At 49.8% G+C, this 19,864-nt stretch overlaps 1 protein-coding gene across 1 annotated transcript in view; it reads left to right on the top strand.

Moving 5' to 3' along the window:
• The window catches only part of LOC119391595 (cilium assembly protein DZIP1L), a 56,660-nt gene extending 39,018 nt beyond the window's left edge, over positions 1–17,642 (top strand). Inside the window, exons 13-16 of the mRNA XM_037659267.2 lie at positions 8,874–8,994; positions 11,982–12,054; positions 15,063–15,275; positions 17,360–17,642. Coding sequence (XP_037515195.2) covers positions 8,874–8,994; positions 11,982–12,054; positions 15,063–15,275; positions 17,360–17,642 — 690 coding nt within the window. The remainder of the gene's footprint in view (positions 1–8,873; positions 8,995–11,981; positions 12,055–15,062; positions 15,276–17,359) is intronic.
• Positions 17,643–19,864: the final 2,222 nt, after the last annotated feature.

Genomic DNA, 19,864 nt, shown 5'->3' with positions numbered 1-19,864 from the left:
TTGTGGCCCCCAGATCGTACAGGGTGCTAACAGAGGATGGAAGCGAATTCAGAAGGAACCGCCAAGACTTACGGAAAACAAAATACTCTAGCAACTCAGCACCACAGCAGCTTCATCCTACTGGACTTAATAACGCGGAGGAGGGGAGTCAGTCAGGACTGCAGGGAGCAACCGATGCAAAACGGGCATTCATGAGCGTTGACCTTCCCTTAGTGACCGCAAAATCAACAGCAGCAGCAAGGGAACTATGTGCGCCCCCAGACAACTAGAAGCACCTGCAGAATCATCGCCCACAGTGGGACCAAGGGTTGCCGAAGAATGCCTTCCTCCCGCACCTCCTAGACAAGCAGGAGTGTCGGGGGAAGATGAGCCTAGAGCGTCGTCCAGCCAACAAACCACCCAGAAGCCAGCTGCGCAGGCCCCAAGAGGTTCAGCAGAGACTGCTATAGAACACCGTTATAATACATCCCCGCGGTGGTCATCAAGAATCAGAAGACCTCCCCGTCAAGTGCTGTTGCCGACTATGACCGTGCGCCTGTTGTCCGAAACAAGGAGAACTTGGATTGTACCCCTTCACCAGCAGATGAAAACACACCATTGGCAAAAGGAGATATTTGTCTTGGTCTGCTAAGACAAGAGATGCCAACGGCAACCGGATATCTCGATGGACAGCCTGTGACGGTGCTAAGAGACTCAGGATGCAATACCGTGGTGGTCAAGCGTTCGCTGGTACCGGGAAAGAATTTCACCGGTATCACACGTACTGTGCACCTTCTCGACGGCTCGTCGAGGCAGCTTCCCGAGGCAAAGGTATACATCGACTCTCCGTTCTTCCGAGGACCGACACTGGCACTCTGCACGGAAAAGCCACTATATGACGTCGTTCTCGGCAACATCGACGGGGTAGCCTTCCCTTCTGGTTCTACCACGTCACATTACCTGTCGGATGCCGCAAGACTGCATAAGGAGTCGGCACCAGCAGGAGAGCCTGTTCCATATCCAAGCGTGTCACCAGACTTACCGACTCTGAGTGCAGCGACAACACGAGGGACCAGGGACATGAAGTTACCTGTGTCGGCATCCAACGCACTAGATGTGACCCCACAAGTTCTTGAAAAGTTGCAGAGAGAAGATCGCGCCTTGGAGAGCTGTTTTTCGGCAATTGGGAAGACGATGGCGAAGCGATCAGCAAACGTAGAGGATGTTTTGCTTAATTAAGGGAATACTTCACCGACATTACAGATCGCTCACGAGGAAGGAAGTTAACCAACTGGTTGTTCCGCAAAGCCTCCGCCAGTTTGTCCTTAGGATGGCACATGAGGGAGTTATGGCAGGCCACCAAGGTATGAAACGAACAACTGATAGGATTCTAGAAGAATTCTATTGGCCGGGCATGCAGGCTGAGGTGACACGCTTTGTGCGCTCTTGTGACATCTGCCAGCGCACTGTGCCAAAGCACTTAGTCGGACGTATTCCCCTTGGAAAAATGTCGGTGATTGACGTGCCCTTCCAACGTGTGGCGATTGACATAATCGGTCCACTATCACCGACATCGGCAAAAGGAAATCGTTTGATTCCAACGATGGTGGACTGCCCAACGCAATATCCTGACGCTGTTGCATTACCAAGCGTAGACACGGAGAAGACAGCAGAAGCGTTCGTGGTAATGTTCTCGCGCGTTGAAATCCCACGAGAAATTGTGAGCGACCGCGGAAGATCATTTACGTCACGCGTAATGCAGGAAGTGAGCAGGTATGGGGTAGTTGGCAACTGTCTTTCCGACAGTTGCCAACTACCCCATACCACCCTATGGCAAATGGTCTTGTTGAACGCTTTAACGATACTTTAAAACAAATGATACGGCGCATGTGCCATGAAAGTCCAAAGAACTGGGACCGATACTTGGCACCATTATTATTTGCATACAGAGAGGTGCCTCAGTCGAGTATAGGCTTTTCGCCTTTCGACCTCCTGTACGGTCGATACATTAGCGGCCCAATGTCCATACTGAAGGAATTATGGACGCGAAAAACTTTGGATGCCCAAACGAAGACTACATACGGCTATGTCATGGAGCTTCGCGATCGTTTGTATGAGACGTGTCAAATTGCGCACGAAGAGCTGCAGAAAACTAAGCAAACACAAAAGAAATACTACGATCGCAAAGCGAAGCCTCGTCAACTCTGCGTCGGAGACAAGGTATTACTACTACTACCTTCCGACAGCAACAAACTGATTTTAACTTGGAAAGGCCCCTTCACTGTACTAGAGAAGCGGAGCGAAATCGACTATGTCGTTGATATGGGAACCCGAACCAGTTTGTTCCACATCAACCTCCTTAAAAAGTACGAGGAGCGACCACCTTCGACAGACACGATGGGCCGCGCAGCTGTAACGGTCCAAACAGAACAACCGGAAGAAGAACCGGAACTACCGTTGCTCGCGCTTCAACAAAACGAGACCTACCATGACGTCAAAGTCGCAAACAACTTGGACGCGAACCAGAAGGCACAGATCGAGAAGCTTCTATCCGAATACCAAGATATTTTCTCAGACGTTCCGGGAAAGACGAACGTGGTAGAGTGCAAGAGCACGACAGCATCTACTGTGCCGGTGAACGTACGTCAATACCCGATACCTTTTGCTGTTCAACAGGCGGTAGAGGAAGAAGTGCCGCAGATGCTGGCGCAGGGAATCATCGAACCTTCAGACTCACCTTACCAGTCACCAATTGTCGTATAGTTAAAAAGAAAGACGGCAGCATGTGCCTATGCATTGATTTCCGACAGTTGAACAGAGTCGTCGTAATGGATAATGAGCCTATTCCGCGAGCGCACATGATGTTCGCGAACTTAGGAAAGGCTCGCTATTTCTCCAAATTTGATTTTACAAAGGGATACTGGCAGGTCCCAATGCACAAAGACTCGAAACGCATGACAGCCTTCCAGTGAATGTCGGGCCTTTACCAGTTCCGCTTTATGCCTTTTGGCATCAAAACAGCGCCAGCAGTTTTCACTAGACTCATGAGAAAAGTTGTGGCTGGCATTTCTCACGTACATCATTACTTCGGTGATGTTCTCATAACCACAGACACATGGGAGACGCACATTGCCACGCTCGAAAGGTTTTTCCAACAAGTAAGGCGTGGACAGCTCACAATCAAGCCATCCAAGAGTGAAGTTGGTTCAACGATGGTGAAGTTCTTGGGCCACATCGTGGGACATGGCGTCTTACGGCCGCAGCTTGAAACACTTGAAAAGATACAAGCTGCAAAAAGACCTCATACAAAGAAAGAAGTCCGTTCCTTTCTCGGTCTCACGGGGTACTACTGAGACTTCGTACCCAACTATTCCCACGTGTCGCATCCCTTAAAGGGGCCCTGCAACACTTTTCGAGCATGCTCAAAAAGCGCTGCCGATCGGTAGTCGAGGCTCCCGAGAACACGCGAGCCAAATATTATAGCGATGCGCACGGCCTGGAATTTACAATAAATTCCCAAAGTCAGCTGAAAATTGCTCCCTCTTCTCTCGACAAATGATGTATTAGTCCGCAAAATATGACGCGATTGTCGGCAGTTCCACCATTGGCTGATGTTATAATCACGATAACACCCTCATTATTACTTTCGTTGTGAATTTTGAGTTCAATAAGTAGATAATATGTATGTTTATATTCTGTTATCGCGTTAAAAACACCGAACAAACATTATTATTAGCACTTCCGGTCTCACCGACAGCTCGTCTGCTCGTAGTTGCGTGGTTCCGTTTTCTTCGCCATGCGCAGTGCCGAAAACGTGAATATTTCTGTGCTTTTGACCATCGCCGGTTGCCGTTGAGAGTGGCAGCCGTTCGAGTGTTGCCTCGTCAGCTGAGAACTGCATCGTCGGCACGTTCTCACGACCGACCGAGGCACGGGCGCAGCGTGTCTCCGATAACAATGCTGGCGTCCGGTAATGGCGTCGCTTCGGGGTCGTCTGCCGGTGCCGTCTTACGAGGCGGTGTATCGGAGTATGGGCCGAAACCGATCTCAGCTGTCATTCGTTCCAAACGAGCGCGCAGGTTTGCTTCCATGGTTGGCAGAGCGATGAAAACACTACGGCGTTCGAGGTGCACACCCAACATTACCAAACCGACGCGCAGTTTTCAAGCACGCGCGATCATGGAGGAAGGAATACTAAGGAGAGGCCCTATCGTATTTAAATGCATTGCGAAAAGTGTGGCGGAAGTGACGTCAGATTTATGGGGCAAACAAACCGGTATGGGGCAAACAAAACAGCAGACGCCCCGCGGCGTGGTCTCCGCGGTGGTTAGCTTCTGCGCAGATTTGTAGTCCTGGCGTAAACTTAGCGCGTATTGTGCGGTTCGCACGCAGTAAAACGTTGCAAGCAGACGTTTACCAGGCTGTTCGTGCGTGGCAGGTCCGAGCGCTGCGTGCTGAAATTCTTCGTGGAGCATTTTTGTGCAACAGTACAGAATACCGGTACGTGCCGTGATCAAAAACGTTCAGCCCCTGCATCATCGTATTCGAACTCACCTAGCAGTGACTTACGCGTTCTGCTGGGCGTTAGGTTTTCCCTTTCTCGTAGCCCGATTTCCCGATCTGTTGCCGGATGAGCGGTTCTTTGTTCGTGTATATGGAGTGAGCGTAGTAGCTATTCGGCGCAACGTCAACCTATAGTTGACGTAACTTCACGCCGAAAAGAGGACACCGCTGTATTGTATACGCGATCGTGCACGTAAAGTTTGTAATTCCAGTACGCACACAACAACAAGCACGCAGCGAGCGCACACCGCACGATACATACATCACGTAGTCCGATAACAACGTAAGTTTATTGCCCTTTCGTTGAACGACACAGCCTCTAAAAACGTACGATGCCTTCGGCGCATGTTATGTACGGCGCGTCAGACGCCAAAAACAAAAGTTCACGTGTGTTCTGAGTTGACACAATGAGTAAGAAGCAACAGAGCGCACATCCGAGAGCTTCGCATGCAAATACCATGCATTAGTGATCAGCAATGAAGCGAACGTGTACGTACACATGAAAAGTGACACCCGGTACTGTCCGCAGTGCACGCGATTTGCACCGTGTATACGCAACAGCTGGGCATTGCGTAGCTTCCTAAAGAACACACACAAGAAGCAGCACGCGTGAATCGACTACGCCGCGGCGCCGCTTGCACGGCGAAAAAAAAAAAAAGGCTCGAATCGCGCATGCGCTTGCAAACGACACGGCGGAAATCGTGAAATGTTTCGAGGCTCCTTCGCTAGGAGGCGATGCGGGTGTTTGCGATGTGGAGGCTTCACGAATGTGACGTCAGGGCCTCTCCTTATTTTTCCTTCCTCCATGCGCGCGATACACAGTGCCGATCGGCTCCGCTCTACGAGAACGACGCAAGCCGACCGGAAGTGGCGGCACAGACCACGTGGTTGCGCCCAGACGTCAGAGAGAAAAAAATGAAGAAAAAAAACTCCGCCGGCGCTCTTGGGCGGGGCCTCGCTCCTCTGCGCTCGCTCCCTCGATTCGCTGCCTAGCTTTCCGCGCGCTCGCGGCGTTGAGTTCAGGGAGAAAGCTGCGGAACGTGATCTCTATAATTTGGTAACACCACTTAGACTTGACGGATTCGAAAAATTTTTGCGGCATATGACTCGTGAAGAGTCATACGTCAATAATGAGACTATTCCAATATAACTAAGAAAGGTGTTGCAGGGCCCCTTTAACAGAGCTCACTCGGAAGCGTGCTCCGAACAAGGTGTTATGGGAACAACGTCACGAGGAGGCATTTGACGAGCATTTGACTGTTGTCCACTGGGCCAATCTTGAGGTCTCCTGACCTGGAGAAGACATTTGTTTTGCGCACAGACGCATCGTCTACAAGTGTGGGAGCCGTGCTCATGCGGATTTATGACGGTGTTCTCCATCCGGTCGCCTGCGCAAGCAGGAAGCTCCTTCCACGGGAGGCACGATACTCAACCGTAGAGCGAGAAGGGCTTGCGCTCGTGTGGGCTGTCCAAAAATTCGACATTTATCTCTTCGGCAAACAGTTTATACTGCAGAGTGATCACCAGCCGCTGGCCTACATCAACTCGGCCAAGCACACAAACAGCCGAATTCTGCGTTGGCGCCTGACACTCATGGAGTACGACTTCACTGTGGAATACATCAAAGGAAGTGACAACGTCGGAGCTGATTACATGAGCCGAGTGTAGACTTGAAACGTCACGCACATGTAGGCTTTTATTTCTTTGTGAACACTCTGTGAACTCCATGCGGAACACTCCGTGAACTGCGGGTGAAACAATCTGTGAATGCGTGTGAAAAAAAAAAACTGTTAACATGCGAACACTTTCCGCGCCTTTCACGCTGTGCACATTCTCCATCCTCATTCTTAGAAAAGTTGTTGAAGGGAAACAACTTTCTAAAGTGGGGGGTAAAAATGTCATATGTAAATAGCGCGAAAACGTCGTCGCGGACCACCGAGCACGGAGGGAGAAAAAAGAAGAGCGCGGTGGCACCGTGGCACGAGGCGCGCTAGCAGTGTTCGGGCCAGGGCGTGCAATTCTGAGCTCGCGGCACGTTCTGCCGGCCGAGACGCGTGGGCACGGAGGACCACGGAGCCGGGCGAGGTCCAGGGTGGCCAAGGATCCAGGTGCCAGGGGTGGAGTTGCTGACTGCATCGAGGGTCGCCGAGCGGTGCCGAGCCGTTCCGAGCGACGCGCCAGACTCAGACGTGGGCCGCGAGCCCATGAGCTGTTCACCCGAGCTGTACCTGGCGGTTCCCTCGCCAAGGCGTTGATCGCCGGTGAATGAGCTGTCGCACCGCAGCTGTGGCGAGCAGCATTCCAGCACGGCGCAGACGGTGCTGTGCTGGCCAGAACCCGCCCGTGGAACCGCTGCGCTCGGGTGGTGGTCAGGACGTCGGAAACAAGGTCCGAGGTCGCGCTGGTCCCGGCATCTTCTAGACGACGCCACCGCTGCTCGCAAGCCGTGAAACCACGGGACTCTTCCTCCTCGTGGGCTGGGTGGTCGTCCCGACGGCACCGACACCACCAACTTTTTATATCCTTATATTTTGTACATAAATGTTTAAATACGTCTCCCTGTCTGTTTCCTGCGCTGCTGCACAATAGGGGAAGTGCTCGAACCGTCCTAAACATCACACTCCCCACCGATTGGGCTACCAGAATTAACAAGTCTGCTCTTGCACCTTATGAAGGACATACTGTGTCATCAGCTCGTAATTTTAAAGAAAAGAGGATGTATCGGTTACCGCTAAGACCGTCTATATACGCCACCCAGTCTGTCAACGCGCTCTAGCACTTCCGGTTCGCAAGCAATAAACATCAGTTCTTCCATGGCCACTGTACGTGTCGGTCTCGTTGCATACACTATGTACAAAATATTTCTCGCACTAGGTGCATTCGCAGTACTAAGTGCCAGCGAGTCATCATTTCGGCCACATTTATTATTATCGAAAGTCACAGTTCTCACTAAAGGAAAAATAAAAGAACATTAAAGTTGCAGGTTTACATAGGTTGCGTAAGTGAAAAACTTAGAATTATTACACGCCGACGCAGAAACACGCAGCTAAGTCACATATATCACGTGTCATCGTAATTAAAAGAAGATAATGATAACAAAGATGCGTTATCAAAGCGCAAAGATAAATTACAATCAAATGCGCAAGTGCTAAAAAGTACATTACAACAAGGTGTAGATTGCAGATAATATAACGTAGAACTGTGATTCTCTATAGGTCGCGGTAACTGGTCGATTTATTATGAAAAAAAAAAAGACCTTACCCGCGATCTTCCTATCGCCTTTAGTGCCGAAAAGAAGTTGTTAGTAGAAGACATTCCAAAATATGGAGAACGGAAGCCGACTCCACTGACCCATGGTTCTTGGAAATGAGGAGCTGCTAAAGGACGATGTGTTACATCTATGTTCCCTTATGTGGTGTTCATGATCTCTGCTTGATGATATGTAGTGAGACTGGTTAATGTATATGTCGTGGGTAAATTCGAGTATTAAAGTGATATGTATATACTGTGCAGTGGCTTCAGTCAAAATGACGCTCTTCGGTGCTGCAGTGATTCCCATTTTAGCATCGCCTTAGATTACCTTGTACTGAACTTCCTGCCATACATGGGTACATGAAGTACTATCGCGAACAATATGAGCGGGAACACGCGAGCGCTTGGCAGGCAGCCTCTGACTAGACTTGTGCGATTCGCGACGGCGGCGGAAGGAAACAATGTGGAAAGGACGCTAGGCATTCCGTTAAACGTTGGCACTCCCGCCTCACTAGTGCTGATACAAAACAACAGCTAGTTGATTGCGCTTCACTGGCAGCTGCCGATGATAAGGTGTAAAAACGAAGCAGAACGCGGTGATATGCTTTATATATCTCTGACAAAAAAAAAAAATAAAAATAAAAGTACTGCTGTTTTCTGCGCCTGAGCTCTACAACAGGTGCTACAATATGAAGTCGTTGTCAATGTCATATTTTAAAGTTCCCCTTTCCACATTACTTTTGACAGGCGCCACCCGTGTGTCGATCGAATTGGGGTTCGAGGTTATTCTCCTCGCGCTCGCATGACCCCGCCCATACTGCTCGCGATAATAGTACATGTCTTGTCGCCAAGGTGTGACCTTCTTTCAAGTCTTTCTTTGTTGGGTTTATCCGATTATACCTGTTGTAATGTGCATATCGCCTGCATGAAACAAGCTTGCCTCTTTGCGTGCGTGAATGTGCGCGTGCGGTCACACTGATTAATGATAATTGTTGGGGTTAACGTTCCAAGCGTACGGTCACACTTCGTGACCGTATATTGACTGTATGCATTAACTTGTCCGACGGCTTCCTGCGCAGAAAAACAAAAAGTTCTTCGACGTTCGTCATCGCAACGGACCGTTGTCGGAAGACCTGTCTACGCCGAAGGCCGCCCGAGGCACTCCCGAAGGTAGCTGGCCTTTCGAGGTGAACAGCCGAAGTGAGTCTCCCTTAGCATATTGGGCACGCTCATTCAACAGCTTCGTTCTCGCTCAAGGTTTATAATCTATAGAGCTTTTTATCCGCGCTGTAAGAGCGATGAACATTCGATCCATGCAACTGCACCGGTCGCACACTTCCTGCGTCCAAGATTGTGACAGGAATGAAGCATTTGATGCCGCTCTTTTTATATACTATAAAATCAAACGTAGGTACAATTAGATGTTTTTAACGTGTTTAAGAGAACGGCACCACGTGTAGTGAGGTGATGTTTATCGCTTTCTCATCGTTTGGCAGTGAAATTTACTTAGCAGAAGCACGCTGTATCGCTAGCGATGTCATCGCACTTGATGTCGTATAACAAGCCAACGGCCACTTGGAAAGCCATCTTATTTTTTTTTTAAGTTCCTTTCTTCTCAAGTAATTGCACTAACCCCCCCCCCCCCCCCCGCTCTCCGTCCTCACCACACACGCGCACACACTGAAGCTTTCTGCGCATCACGTGGGGTTTCACTTCCTCCGCGATTGGCCCGCCCTTCCCCAAGGAACGATGTCATGTGATGACATCACAGTGACATCTTGATGACGTCACAAATTTTGCCGACACGGGACGTCATGATTTCTGTGATGGCGTGGTACTTTTTTGGAACCTTTAGTACTGACGCCGACGGCCCCTTTTCTTGTTTCATCATACATCTAAGGCTCTCACTTTAATATCTTCCAGTCATAATAAGGAGCAGCTTATCACTCTCCGGTTGTTCAGTACTCACCGCCTTGAATCGTCTTCATTTCTTTGTGTTTCTTTTTTCAAAACACAGAGGCTAATCATTCAAAGGTCCAAAGGAATTGAACGTAAAAACCCCCGTTTAAGGAAGGCTGTTCATTCCATGTTGTTATAAACATAATTAATAAGTCATTCACATTATCGAGGTAAAGATCAAAATTACGTTAAAATTGGATAACGGACGAAAATACATACAAGCGTTATTGATACAGGAAGCTGCAATGAAAATAATGTGTTATAAACAAAGAAAATAGCAAGAAGCACAGTTTTTAACACGAAAGTGTTCTATGCCGGGGTCCACCACGGCTCCACTGACGTATTTCCGTCACGGATATGACGTTGTACAATATAAAGACTAACAGTGGGCAAAGAAAAAAAACCAGAAGAAAAAGTTCCGTCATTGTGAATCGAACTTACGACCCCTCGCTCCGAAGCGCGCAGCGCGAAACGATTCGGCCGCAGACGGCACGCTCCTCCCAGTGCTAACGGCGAGCTATTTATATACACCATTTGCCGGCGGCGGTCCTTGGAGATCGGTGTTACAGCGTGTTTTCGTTATCACTAGCGAGATGGCGCGAAGGGCTCGAAGAGCGCGCTGTTGTGACGAGCGCCCCCCTCTACAGGGCGTGGTCGCTCGTGCGTGCGCTTATCTCGTGATCGCCGTGGTTCGTACGTCTTGCGTTGAGAGCACGAAGGTCACTTGGCTCACTGCAGTGGCCACCTTTGCGAAAGGAGCGCGGTGCTCACGCAGAAATAAGTCACAAATGTGACAGTTCGCTCTCATCCTAAGTATGTTCGTTCCGTGCGTCCTTTCTGCTTGAGCAACGCGTTGCAAGTTTTGAGCTGCGTGCCGTTGTTCGCGTGACATTACAATTCGTTGCTGTAGCATTCATACCTTCGCCCTTGGGGCGAAAGAATGCACAACAAACGCTCAACTACGTCTGCGAAGACACGTTTCACTTTCGTGTTATACCGATTCCTATGACAGATGGATCAGCCATGTATTTAAAACAACAAAGCATCGCCTTTAATTCCTTTTAGGCAGACACGCTGACGCCGACAGTAATCTCATTAAAAATGTTGGCAAAAAACTCACAGGGTCCCTTAGGCATTCGCCTAAGACGAGTCGAAAGCGAAAGCCATCTTCTTTTTTCTTCTCAGTCAATGTATTGATCCTGCCTCACCACCCATCGAAGGCTTTCCGCACCTAATGTGGTTTTGCACTGCCTTGAAGATGGAAGGCGTCGCAAGCTTTCTGCGCACCCCCTGGTTTTGCACGGCCTCCGTGATCGACCACCTTTGACCAAGCGTTGATGCCATCATATGACATCACGTGATGTGACGTCATAGTGACGTCGCCATGACGTCACTAATTTTGGCGATATGCGACATCAAGATGACGTTATATGGCGACGTTACCACGTGATGATGATTTTGTTGCGTCATTCGTGTTGGCGCCGACGCGGGACGCCGGTCAAATTTTGCGTTTAATGAGGCATTTAAGATTTTCGCCTTATAACAGCGCGAATGTAACAGCACGAGAGCACACACAAAGACACGGAATCCACCACTTAGCACGACGAATGGTAATGACGGGGTAAATCTAAAGGAAATTAAGAAGTATAAATTTCATTTAATCTTATCACGTGCATGTGATAAGCACGTAAGGCGAAAACCTTACACGCCTCATCAAACACGAAAATTGCCCGTCGGCGGCGTCAACACGTGTCATGCAAAAATTATCATCACTTGATGACGGCACCATATGACGTCACACATCGCCGAATTCTGTGACGTCATCACAACTTCACTATAACGTCATGATGGCGTCACACAACTTCACGCCACATGGTGACGTCATCACATGACATCGTCGCTTGGTCAAATATTGGGCCGACCACGGAGGCCAGGTGAGGTGCCGAAAGCTTGCGACGTCCCCGATCCTGGAGGCAGTGCAAAACCACGTTAGGCGCGGAAAGCTGTCGGAGTGGGACGGGGGAGGATCAATAGATCGACTGGGAAGATAAAGAAGATGGATCTCGACTTCGAGTCGTCTTAGGCGGATGCATAAGGGACACTGAGTTTTTTATTAGGTTCACAGAAGCACGTAAATAAGTGCACATCCCAACATGTGAAATAACGCATGCGATGCTTGAGTTAAACAAAGCACCAATTGCTTCTGCGGTCGTTTGTGTCTTTTACAGACAGCTCAAAGGTGGCCATCCCGCCATCAAGCATCCCGAACACGGATACTCCGAAGGAGGGCTTCGCCTTCAAGTGAGTGGTCACTCGGATATTTTCATGTGTTGCTCTTGGTGGCAGAGGTGGGGCCGCGAATTTCAGACATACTTTATTACCGGCTGCATTTTGTCCTAGATATGTATCATTTTGCTTCTGGAATGAAATATGTCTAAGTGCCCTGTATAGATTCCAATAGTGACTGATTTATTTTGTACGTCTTCCTGAGTGCAGTGTTATATTTTGGCTTGCAACTCCCTTCCTTCTTGAAGGCGTCTGGTGCCTCTCTTGAATTAGTCACTTTATCTAATCACTGTTTCATGTAATCTTAGTGGCTTAATTAAGCACTCTACAGTATATACGCGGCATTGCCGGTCGGTCCGGCTTTACGACAGAAACATTTGTTATGTTAAACGTGTGGTGTAAACAACAGCCTAAAATATAGCAGACTGTAATACATTATTACTGCACAAAGTCAGCGCAGATTGAATTGCACTGTGTGACCACGTTTATTTTTATGTAGATGGCTCGAGTCACTTTTCGCCTGTCCCATGAGTTATGCCAATTCTGAACAGCTGTTACTCCTCGATAACCACCGAATAAATCGCCGTTGTATTAGAAATGTGAAGTGCGCTTACTAAAGCTCCATTACAGAATTATACTAGGTATGCAAAATAAGTACAGCGGGTAATTCGGGATGTTAAGGTTTTCAAAGGAAGGGAGGGGGACTCGCTATCCACCTGCCTCACGTTTTCCCGTGAACCAGTTTGGGAAGAGGTGAGGTGGGCGAGGGCACTCCTGGCTGAGTGTCGTAACTAACACTAGCTGTATCAAAACGAAACGTAGTGCCACTACACAGTCATAGTCTTGATTCACACTCAAATTCACATGCAGTTCGAAGTCTTGATTTCACACTCCGAGCCATAATGATAATAACCGGGCCGGGCTCTCGTGGATGTAGCACGAGAGCCCGGCCTGCATGAGTAGTGCTTATGCTCTTTTGATTTCTTCATAACCGCCATTTCGGTTATTAAAAGGGTTTCAGAATCGGGGCCCCAAGGAGCTTGAAGACCCAAGACGTTTGCTAGCTGCCAGGGCGCATGCGCTGAACGCAAGCCACTATTGGGCTCTTGCGCTCGCGTTGACCCAAGACCCAAAAATCGGAAACTAGTGTGGGTCCCCAAGGCGTCTTGGGTCGCCAGCGAGACGACGCAGACGCAGCGCGGGACACGGCGCACCACGTGCGGCGTGCCGTGCGATTGACCCAACGCAGCTTGTGTCTGACCCAATTCCCAAACTCTGCTGCTCCTCCGAAGCAAGAGCGGCCTATCCAACGCAGCTTGGGGATCCAATGTCTTGGGTCCCCGCTTCTTAAACTCTCTGATACCGCGCTTGTCGTTTTTGAGCAAAACCTATGTATCCCATGGTCACTCATCGCGTCACAATGAGCTTGTTCCGCCTGAGCATACGTGTGGCGTGATGCCACGTGATCCGCTGTGCGGAGGCCTCGCCGCTGCGGTACCACGTGACTATGCGAAGGTAAAACCCCACCAGACGCCCACGTGCTGCTGTTCGTGCATTTCCGCTATCATCAGCGGCAGTCATAAGAGCAATAGACACTGTCCAGTGGGCGAAAAAGAACCTGTCTGTCTGCTAGGATGTGCGCGCGCTCCCTGCTCTTTCTCCTCGCACAGTAAGGGTACGAACACACTGGCGGCGCGGCACTCTCCCGCCCGCCGCTCACCGCTCGCTCGATGCCGCTTTTCTCTCTTTCTCCCGCGGAGCGTCAAAATCTTTCTCCCGCCGACTCGATCGCTCGGGGACCTATTTTCGCCGCTACCGCCGGCTGCCGCGCAAGCAAACCACCAATCAGCGCCCGCTTTGCCTCCTCTTCCTTCTCACACGGGCTGTCGTCATAGCAACCAGACATTGTTCTCCTCACCCGCGCAACTCCTCTCCGTCTTTCTGGGAGAAATCGCGAGCCGGTAGCAAGTCGGCGGGTGCGCGCTCCTCGACATGCCCGTTCTTGTCTCGTGATTCTCGCTGCTTGCCGCGCGGAGGCGCCGACGCGCGGGACGCCGCCGCGGCATGCTTCCCGCCAGTGTGCACGTACCTTAAGGGTACGAACACACTGGCGGCGCGGCACTCTCCCGCCCGCCGCTCACCGCTCGCTCGATGCCGCTTTTCTCTCTTTCTCCCGCGGAGCGTAAAAATCTTTCTCCCGCCGACTCGATCGCTCGGGGACCTATTTTCGCCGCTGCCGCCGGTTGCCGCGCAAGCAAACCACCAATCAGCGCCTGCTTTACCTCCTCTTCCTTCTCACACGGGCTGTCGTCATAGCAACCAGACATTGTTCTCCTCACCCGCGCAACTCCTCTCCGTCTTTCTGGGAGAAATCGCGAGCCGGCAGCAAGCCGGCGGGTGCGCGCTCCTCGACATGCCCGTTCTTGTCTCGTGATTCTCGCGCCGGCAATGTGGACAGCGTGTTGCTGCTTGCCGCGCGGAGGCGCCGACGGGCGGGACGCCGCCGCGGCATGCTTCCCGCCAGTGTGCACGTACCTTAAGGAAGAGCACTCGGAGAGGCGGAGAGACAAGCCGGCGAACAGAGCGTAGCGAAAGAGCTAAATGAGCAAGGGCCGCGTTTACATTATAAAACGCGTCATACTCCGCTAGCGTTCCCTATAGACTCGCGCACAACTGCAAGGCTACAACTGAATCTCGCCCTCTGGGTGATTCAGAGGTTCTTCGCCGGCGCTTGATCTCTATGACTTTCCATGGACGGCGTGCCCGCTGGGCCGTGCGTGCGTGCGCTTCAGCACAAGCGACAGGCTGAATCCAGTCTTCCGACATATACAGCTAGACGGCAGGCTGAGAAATCACAAGAGAAGACAAAGTTGCCCGCTGAAACACCGAAGCAAAGAAAGGGAGGCCAGATTGATTGACTGATTAAGGAGTGACGGGAACATATATTTCGCTAGTGATAACTAGATTTCTCTCTTAGTTTATTTTTCTTTTGCCTAATGCTTAAGCTGCGACTGTGCCCGCAGTAGGTGTGATTCTTCGGCCAGCTCGGCGGCGTCTCCGAGCAGGGGCGAGGGGCCCGTGAGTAGCTGCCGCTACAGCACTGCTACGCCTGCTCCTCTCAGCAGCTGCAGCAGCGGACTGCACAGGCCCCGCCGCTTCCTGGCTCGCTCGGGCCGCTCCCGTCAGCCTTCTTCGATCGCCACTTCGCACGACATAATAAAGCCTCTCATCTCCAGGTACGGCAATCAGGACTCGAACCGTGACAAACACACGTTACACGCGAAGCTTAACTTAGTCAGCGTGACTTGTTTTCCTCATCCTCACTTCTAAACCGTTTTAATGAGGTAAAAACGTTCAGGCAGTAATGACGTAACCTTAATTAAAGGGGCCCTGCAACACTTTTTGAGCATGGTCAGAAAACTTTGCCGATCGGTAGTCGAGGCTCCTGAGAACATGTGAGCCAAACACTATAAAGCAGTACGCGGCATGGAATTTACAATGAATTCTCAAAGTCAGCTAGAAATCGCTCGCTCTTCACTCGACAAATAATGCCATAATCCCAATGTCCACGGTCAATGGCTGATTTGATCATCATGTGCTGCATAGTTACCGCGGGATGCTGCGAAGTGCGCGCTCTTACCTCTATTCTCTCGTACCAGCGCGCTCGCTGGTACGAGAGAAGAGAGGAGGCGCTTAAAGCACTTGACAGATCCCTGTAATTTTGCTCGCACTTGACAGATTCAAAAAACAATTCCGGTAATCGATTCGTGAGGCGATAAACTCCTTTAATGAAGCCGTGGGATGATTGCTTGGGAAAATGTTGGAGGGCCTCTTTAAAAGAGTGTTTAGCGTGCATGATAATCCGGTTACCGGATGACAGTGGCGAAGTGTTGAGGAGCTTCATTTAAGAAGAGTGCCATTAGACACGTTCTCGCGTTCCGTGAGTGTACATATCAAGAAGACATTTAAAAAGGCAACGCATCCACATTTGCGGCACAGTTGTTAATTTGCAGTAAGAGTGAAGCGGGATACACTTGGATATTGGGGTATAAATTGTTCAGTGTTTGCGAGGTTCGTACCTGCGCCGCTTGATGGCGCCGCCACTCTGGCCCAAGTTTGCTTCACCGATGATCCTGCAATCTGTTAAGGTTGAAAAGTTTGCGGAGAAACTACTACTCCTTTATGAGTCTTTGTCACGTGCGTTGCTTGACAGCGTTTCTTGGTTTCGTCGCATTGCTCAGTAAGTGGAGGCAAAACAAGAATGCACTTTATGATGGACTGAAGTATTCTTAGCGCTCTTTATGGAGAATGACAGCGAATTTGCGGCACGACACGTTATCTCGCCACTTTACTGTTTCAAAGTCCACCTTATTTCGAGAAATAACAGAGCCGTAGAATGAAAGCAGTAAAAGGAAACACATCGTTTATAACCAAAAGAACCCGACATGTATTCCTACACGTTAATAAACGAATAGCTACGGTTTATTCAAGGAATACCTGCTGCGTGTGCTAATGAAAGTATAATTAATCAGGAAAACAAAGCAACTCAAGATAGGGTGACGTGTCTTGATTGGGAATGAGAGACACCGAAAATATGGAAATATTTATGCATTGCAGAACGCATGGAACGAATAGACCATTGCGGCATTTTACGCAAGCAGTATTCTCCCCGGAGAGAAGTGTTGTTCGTGTAAAGAAAAAAAAAACGACATTGTTCTTGTATAACAGATAGCCAGTTCAGCTAGTAAAGCTAATAACATGCCCATACAGCTTCACCAAAATGGAATGGCTTCTGTCGCTGCCAATATTCGTGAGTGCGTGCGGAGTCATCGAGACGTGAGCTTTTTTTTTATTGCTATAAAGACTGGCTCTTAAGGCATAATTCTTGATACGTATGCGTGTATTATATATGTGCACTGGAAGTCCAGTGCATTTTATAAATTGAAGCAGTGTTTTGTGGAATCTGATATGTATCCAGTGGCCATACCTGGTCTTGACATTATAGCGCACGCCGGCTTTCCTATTGTAAACCTGGACATGTCACTGATGTCAAGTGATGTTGCTCCTTGAGATAACTCACGAGCAAATTGGCGATGCTCATGCGCAATTTTCGTAAACCGTACAGTGCATGGAAGAATGATAATGGGCGTATGGCGTTAGAATTGGCGACTGATGGCGTCTGTCTAAGGTGCTTCCGCAGACCCACCTCGTTTCGTGGTTGTGCTAAAGCGGTAAATCGCGTAGTGATGCATCGCCCCAAAAAATGTCATGTTTCGACTCTACATAAATGTTCGCTATGTTTGGTGACATCGCCTGGCAGCAGCGACGACGACGACTGCATCGTGGGTGGCCGGCAGCGCGCGCCGGCCTGCGCCACCAGCAGCAGGTATTCCTCGGTGGCATCCAAGACGCACCCTCCCGCCGGCCGGCCCAAGTCGTCGCGACCGCAGACGCGCATCACCGACCTGGTGCAGTCGATCGAGTCGCAGCTGCTCAACCGGTCGGCACGACCTCCGATGGGCGCCGTGAACTACCGTCAACGAGGGTGCCCACCGCAAGGAGTCCGGGGTGAGGATTCTGCCAGTGGCTCCGCTAAGCGCTGAGCGACACATTGACGACTGCGCGACTCCTGTGGAAGTCCCTGGGCATCTATATTTCACGAAGACGAGAAACACGACGCTAAATAGATACACTAGATACATGCGCACTCTTGCGTGCGCACAAAGATTTCAGGTATTGATAGTCACGCCTCCAATTAACTTCCACCCACCTCGCGCACACGCGTGTACATGCAGATAGTTCTTCGGGACTCAAGTGAACATGAATTTCGGCCGGAAATGGGAGTCGAAAGATAGTCAACAGGAAGCTTTACCTCTTGCCTTGCCTACTAATAAACATGTCTCGATAAAAAAAAAGGACTCACAAGAATGTCTTTTTCAAAGGGAATGTGGCGGCATTCTAAATAACCTTATTAGTCGTATTAGGACAGTGAAACAAGAAAGAAGCGGCAGTTCGGGAGTCACGAATAACGTGAAATGTATTGCAGGCTAACTTTGAATGTAACAGGAGTGTAATAAATTAGTTGGTCTCCGGTCGATTTATGAATCTGACAGGAGAAGGCCATCAAGGCTCAAATGTAGCCGTTAATAACGCAGACACCGTAAGTGGCATTGTAAGAAAGAATTGAAGCCTATTCCGCGCTATCGTCATGCTGCTTCTCGTGAACTGGTGACGATCGAATGACACCGGCGACTTCGTCATATTGTAAGGAGAAGGGCTCCTGAACGATAGTGAATCGATTCACGGCTCTTTTCCGGCAGAAACTTTCCTGCACATTCGTGGGAAGAACGCACTAAAGTGATCGATAAATCTCGCAACATTCTGTCAAATGTTTTATATATTGCACAGAAACAGGGTGTAAGGCATTTAGAAGTGCTTTATAGCACCTACATTTCTCTATGTGCACCAAGTAATATTTGCGGCAACTATTTAATAGAAACCTATCTAAATAAAGCAAAATTCATTTAGGACTATTATTGATTTTTTGCTGTTTTGTATATTTGTGTAACCCGCATTATTCATGTATGTAAGCACTATGAATTATGTAACCTGCATATGTATCTATTTCAGATTTGTTCTAACTGTTATTGTAATGAATTATTGTATATGTTCTATTGCTATCGCTGCCTCCGCCTGATGTATAAACAGGGGGTGAGGACCTAGTCAAGTCCGATAGTCGCTTTTACGCTCGCTCTCTCCATCAACATTGTGTTGGTGGACTTGATAGTAGGGGTTCTAACCCTATGCATGGCTAGCCCTGCCGTGGCAGACAGAATGCTAATATGTGACATTCTTTGTTTCTTTTATTTTTTTCCAGGAGAAAGTCGAGGCTTCAGTTCTCAACTCTGGCGACCAAGGAATTGCCACGTGAGTGGGTTTGGGTCTCTTGCTCTCAACGACAAGAAAAGACAAAAACGAGAAAAGATATAGAAAAGTCTACTGTTAAGCTGTTTATTGGACGGCACTCGGCGACAATGCACTATGGCGACAGTCAAGGCAAAAGCACGGGCTCCGAGCGCGAGCGGCGTTTAGAAGAGGACGACCCACTAGGAGCCGCTCGAGAGCGCAACCGTTAAGCAGCACCAATTGCTTCGCCACAATTACCCCGGGTACGAAAAGGGAGCCGTCCGGCGACCTAACAGCTCGTTACTATGAGTGGGTCATAGTAGGCCTTAAGGCGCTCCACGTTGACTATGTCGCGCCCTCGACGGCGCATGTCCGAAGCTGGTTCGATGGGTTCGATCAGGTAGTTGACCGGGGATGTGCGCTCGACGACCCGGTAGGGGCCTTCGTATTTCGGCAGTAGTTTTGAGGAGAGGCCGGTTGCAGTGGTAGGGACCGAGAGCCATACGAGCGCTCCGGGAAGGAACGTGGACTCAGAAGTGGTGGTGCCACCGCGAAGGCTCTTCTGCCGCTCTTGTTCGTGCGTTGTAAAGGCCTTTGCAAGCTCGCGACACTCTTCAGCAAGCCTGGCTGTGTCAGAAATAGGCGCACAATCAGATGGATCCGGCTTGTAGGGTAGTATCGTGTCAATGGTGTGCAACGGGTGCCTTCCGTACAACAGAAAGAAGGGTGAAAACCCAGTAGTGCTCTGAGGGGCGGTATTATAGGCGTAGGTGACGAAGGGCAGAATGGCATCCCAATTTGTGTGATCGGCAGCGACGTACATTGAGAGCATGTCGCCGAGCGTGCGGTTGAAGCGTTCGGTTAGGCCATTCGTCTGCGGGTGGTAAGCAGTAGTTTTGCGATGAACAGCATGGCACTC

Source organism: Rhipicephalus sanguineus, chromosome 4 (assembly GCF_013339695.2).
Source record: "Rhipicephalus sanguineus isolate Rsan-2018 chromosome 4, BIME_Rsan_1.4, whole genome shotgun sequence".
Lineage (NCBI taxonomy): Eukaryota > Metazoa > Arthropoda > Arachnida > Ixodida > Ixodidae > Rhipicephalus > Rhipicephalus sanguineus.
This window is presented reverse-complemented; position numbering and strand designations above follow the sequence as displayed.